Source organism: Plectropomus leopardus, unplaced genomic scaffold (genome assembly GCF_008729295.1).
Source record: "Plectropomus leopardus isolate mb unplaced genomic scaffold, YSFRI_Pleo_2.0 unplaced_scaffold16035, whole genome shotgun sequence".
NCBI lineage: Eukaryota > Metazoa > Chordata > Actinopteri > Perciformes > Serranidae > Plectropomus > Plectropomus leopardus.
Window position 1 is genome coordinate 175 of NW_024617206.1, and position 5,638 is coordinate 5,812.

The 5,638-nt window shown below is 41.4% G+C and overlaps 1 protein-coding gene across 1 annotated transcript; it reads right to left on the minus strand.

The window, feature by feature from the left end:
* Window positions 1-309: 309 nt before the first annotated feature.
* Window positions 310-5,188, minus strand: LOC121964561 (echinoderm microtubule-associated protein-like 6; the record flags this gene model as incomplete). The annotated part of the gene is made up of 9 exons (XM_042514765.1): window positions 310-413; window positions 487-649; window positions 1,521-1,693; window positions 1,772-1,960; window positions 2,050-2,164; window positions 2,302-2,459; window positions 2,630-2,838; window positions 3,670-3,843; window positions 5,090-5,188. Coding segments are annotated over 9 exons (1,384 nt in total), but the record flags the coding sequence as incomplete, so codon positions are not given.
* Window positions 5,189-5,638: the final 450 nt, after the last annotated feature.

Genomic DNA, 5,638 nt, shown 5'->3' on the forward strand with positions numbered 1-5,638 from the left:
TACTCATTTTTAAACACTGTTCATAACATACATTAATAGGACTTTTTAAAAACATTTTTCTATCATACTTTGGAATGACCTTTTTCTGTTACATTAGAGCATGTCCTCTCCAAAACAATTTTCCAACATAATACAGTGTCACTTTTCTAAAAACATTTTCCTGACAAACTATACAATAACTTTATTCTGACATAATGATGATGTTTGCGATTTTGAAAATAATATTTTTTGACATACTCTATGATGACTTTTGGCAATAAGAGTTTTCTGTAATTGTACATGAGTAATGTGTGAGAGTGTGTGTTTTACCTTGTCCAAGTTGCCCAGGTGATTCTGTCGATGATGGTCTGGTCACTCACCAACTTCCCTAAGGGAACCTCAAACACCTGCCGCTTATAAGCTCCTGTGGACACCTGAACACACAGAGAATGTTCGGATGTTTGTAATAGATACTACACACACACACACACACACACACACCGTTACCTGTATATAACAGCTGTCAGCGGAGAAGTCGAGCTGCAGGATAAAAGCAGAGATGTCGCTGCAGTAAACCAGGCGGGTGAGACTTGGTCCTCCGCTCACATCATAAACATCCACCGTGTTCTCCACCGAGCCAACGGCCAACAACCGCCGGTCTGGACTGAACCTGCACACACCAATTCCAATGAAAACGGGACGTTGTGTAAAATGTAAATAAAAACAGTATACAATACTTTGCAAATCCTTTTCAACCTTTATTTAATTGAATACACTACAAAGACAAGATATTTAATGTTCAAACTGATAAACTTCTATTGTTTTTTTGCAAATATTCACTCATTTTGAATTTGTTGCCTGCAACACGTTCCAAAAAAGCTGGGACGGGGGCATGTTTACCACTGTGTTATATCACCTTTTAACAACGTCCAATAAGCGTTTGGGAACTGAGGACACTAATTGTTGAAGCTTTGTGGGTGGAATTTTTTCCTATTCTTGCTTAATGTACGACTTCAGTAGCTCAATAGTTCGGGTCTCCGTTGTTGCATTCTGCACTTCATAATGCGCCATAAATTTTTAAGGGGAGACAGGTCTGGACTGCAAGCAGGCCAGTCTAGTACCCCACTCTTTTACTACGAAGCAATGCTGTTGGAACACATGCAGAATGTGGCTTGGCATTGTCGTGCTTAAATAAGCAGGAACGTCCCTGAAAAAGACGCTGCTTGGATGGCAGCATGCGTTGCTCCAAAACCTGTATGTGTGTTTCAGCATAAATGGTGCCTTCACAGATGTGCAAGTTACCCATGCCATGGGCACTAACACACCCCCCATACCATCACTGGTAAAAGTCTGAATGGTCATTTTCCTCTTTGACCAGGGGGACACGACGTTCATGATTTCAAAAGACAATGAAAAGACCTGAATATTTCCTCACCATGGGTTTATCTTAATTTGTATGTATTTTATATGTGATATGCATAACTTCTTCTCTATCTTAAAACTCTCTCCCTTGCTATAATGCCCATTACTCTCTCTCCTACCTGATGTCCTGGATGGCGACGCTGCGGTCTCGTTTCTTGGCCCACATCTTCAGGGAGTTGGCAAGGAGGAGAAGGAACTCGCCGTTCTTCATCCCCACTGCCAGCATCTCTCCATCTGCGCTGTAGCTCACACAGCGAGCTGCGTGGCCGACACACACCTTGTTCAACAGTTTCTACAGAAAGAGAAAGAGAACCTAGAAATCATCCTGTAGACTATTTTAGAATCAGATGGTGTGTTTGTGTATGTGTACTTTGTCAGTGAGGTCCCACAGCCTGATGGTGGCGTCGTCGCTGGCGGTGATGCAGAGCTCTTTAGCAGGATGAGCGGCCAGACCCCAGATACCTCCCCGGGCGTGGCTGTCCAGCAGCAGGTTGGACGCTGCGTTCTTCTCTCCAACCTCGAGGATCTCCCCGTCCTTTGTCCCCACCAGGATCTTACCCTGAACAAGAGGAGGAAAAGGAGGACGTGAGCTTATGATAAGGACGACAACGAAAACTGACGGGCAGAGATCAAAATCAAATTCCTCACCTTGCCTCTGCAGACAGATCGGACACACTCCACCTGCTGGCCCGTCTCCAGCTGAAAGGCTCGACAGCGTTTCATCTCTTGATCCCAGAGCTTCACCGCACCGCCCTCTTTAGTCCTGACACACGTGGTACATGTCCGTTAATCCATGAATATATTTTTTGGGAAAAAAAAGACAATTTAGCTGCTTCATTTTCTGTAAGGTAAAATGAAGCTCTCAGCTCACCAGTAAACAGCTGTCAGTGTGATACTCACGGCCTCTCCTTGCCGCCGGTGACGATGAGACCGTCTCTCAGTGTGGTGTACATGGTGAAGACCGGCCCGGTGTGCGCCTTCGCCACCACCCTCAGCAGGTAGTGATCTCGCCACACATATACGTCCCCGTTAATGGCTCCAGTGAACGTCAAATTATTCTGCAAACACACATTAAGGGAGGGGCAATTACAGAACTGCAGTCTGTCTTCTGGTGAGTAAATCACACGTCAATCACATTTTCAGATCTCTGTTTAATAGTTTTCAGCGGTCTTGTTTAGCCGGAGTCCTGTCTCGTTTCAGGTGATGTGAACAGAGATTTTTAACTCACAGCACCGAAGGCGACAGACAGCATCGTCTGCATCCTGCCGTCCTCCACTGTTCCCACAACGCCCTTCTTGTACATCAGAGCACCGCCAGCCAGCGTCCAGAACTTCACATGTTTAATCCCCACAGACACGAACTGGGAGTCCGAGTCCGGCCGAAACTCCACCACAAAGATCCGGTCCGGGTGTCCGGCTTTACTGCACACTTTCGATCCTAAAGAGGAGTTTACCGTTTACTGAAGTAACATTTTTGATTTGAGTTTAATTTGTACCAGAGTATTTGACAGTGTGGTATTGGTACTTTCACTCAGGTAAAAGATTTTTTTCTTCCCCACAAACACAAATTTAAAATATAAATATAAAACATCCAAAGTTTAAAAACTGTTTAGTTATGTGTTCATTTTTGACCTCATCACTAATAGTTAGAAGCTGATTGAGGAAATATGTTTTCAGGGCCCTGAACCCTCTGAGACCTGAGCAGATTGGCTTGATCTCTTTTAAAAACAGGCAAAAGGAAAAGAAAATGTGCCACGTAAGAAGAAAAAAATTGAGAAAAAAAAGTACAAGAACATTACCTGAAAATTAGATGAGAAGAAGAAATTTAAAAATAACAAACGAACAAACAAAACTAAAACAAACAAATTAAGAAATGACCTGAAAAAAAGCTTAAAATAACAATAATTTTGTAAAATAATTTTAAATATTATAAACATGTATTTTTGGACATTTTCCCCTTTTTTAAAAATAATGTTTCAAATCTACTAATTTCATGATCTTTGCAGAACATTTCTTGCCATGTTGCTTATTGTCTTTTTTTCCCCATGTTTTCAAAAGAAAACAAACCAATAAGCTCAGATTTCAAAGGTGTAAATACTTGCGAAAGTGTCTGAACACAGCACAAGAAAACTGACACAGATCCAGGTTTCAAAGGGTTAAACTGTCCCACACACATCCTTTAGAAGGACTGAAAACTGGACAAAATGTCCTCACAAAGAAGGCACAAAAGCGTGTATTTTATTGATTATTGATCAAAGATCAGTCTGACCTTCCTGCCAGCGCCACACAGTGATGGTGTGTTCAGGTTCCACTCCGACAGACAGCAGCAGTTTTCCCGTGGCGCTGAAGTTTACGTAGCCGACGCCTTTAGTGTGAGGACAGCGGAGGATGGACAGAGTCTGTTTACTCATCGCGTCCCACACGTGGATGGACGGAGTGGTGCCTACATAAAGATCACGAGACAGGAGGAGAGCAGCATGTAAAGGGAGGTTTTAATATGTCGAGGGGACGACAGAAAGTGACGGAAACGGAGCAGTGAGAGGGATCAATGCAGCCTACAAACACCCCGAGAACCAGAACAGTTTAATACTCGTGGCATCAGCATCAAATCGGTTTTAAGATCAATTTTGTTTTGTTTTTTTCAGACAACCATTGGCTTTGAATTCCACTGCACAGACTGAGACTTGGACAACAGGCTAAACAGGACAAGACAAAATGTGTCGGAGCTAAATTTTGGTGTGCTACTCCTGCCAGGGGTCTCTGGGTCTCTGGGTCTCTGGGTGTCTGTCGTGGTGGGAGAGGCGGGGTGCAGTTTGGTTTTTACCTGGGAGTTCACTGACGTCACCTGAGGTGTTGTGAGAGCGATGGTGACAAATGAGGCCAGCCAAAACACACAAACACGTACAAAAACAAAACAAAAAACAGATAAAAACCTGAAGTGAGTTTTTTTTTTTAAACAGCCCAACGTCAGCCATGAAAGTAAAGAGAGATATTAACTAGTGATTTACCCTAAAGTCTGAGAGGCAAATATTTCATTTCTACACTTTAAGACTGTATTCGGGTTGTTTTTATTTATCTGTTTATGGTGAAAATGTTTTTATTTATGTAGAGAAAAATACAAAATTCAGGCAGCCGGTGACAATTCAAAATGTAGAAATATTATGGAATATAATGCAGTGAGGCATTGTTATATTGCTTTTAAATATACTTGTCTCCTGTAGATCAACATTTCTCATTTAACAGAGCATTTTTACAGTGTATTACAGTGTTAATTTGATTTTATACAGTAAAGGAAGACTGAAATTCAATCTAAATCCTGGATGAGGAAAAGTGAAAAGACCCACTCCTGCTCTCTACCCTCGCTTCAACAAAAAGGCACTAAAAAAGGTACTTTAATGTTCCTCTCTACTAATAATTATCATACAGCCTTTCAGTCTTTTTGAAAATGGACTGTGGATCTGCAGATTGTGTGATATTTCCCTTTAAAAGACAAAGTTTCCTCTGTGTTAGTATTTTCAATCGGTTTCTGATCTTTCAGTGGAAAAAAAGTAAAGCAAGCAGGTTAAACATGAAGCAGGAGAGAAAAGCAGGACTCATTTAGTTCAGACGAGTTAGTAGAGAAGCACACTAACATGCAGAAACACACACACACACACACACACACACACACACAGGTATACTCAGTGTACCGATCTGTCCAGTGGCAATGACGTTTTTGTATTTCGGGTGCTGGTTGACGGTCAAAGAGAGGATGTCATCAGTGTGTTCCAGGTAGAAACTCTGAGTTCCTGCAGCACAAGACGACATTTGATCAGGAAAATAACGATATTTATAATTACAGATTTTCTTGTCTTATATAAACATATTCTCGTCATGTTTCATAGAAACATACAAGCCTCTCTGACCAGAAGGAGGAAGCGGCCGTGAAGCAGGAAGGGACTTTGTTTATTTGCATTCGCTGTATTTCCCTCTCATGTTATGTGCACACTATGAAGATCGGTGCTTGTTAATATAGCTCTTTCTCTTGTTTTTTGTATAGCTTGTGTCTGTTTTCTGTTTTTTACACTGTCTGAAATTATTGTTGATATATTTCTGTGGAAAAATTCACCTTTGTTCAATGTCCTCTGTTATATAGTGTAACCACGGTACTAAATAAAATACAGGAATACACCTGTTTTTCACTGAAAAATTGATTTTGTGACAAATGGCTGTAACTTACTTAAAAAATGTTTAATTAC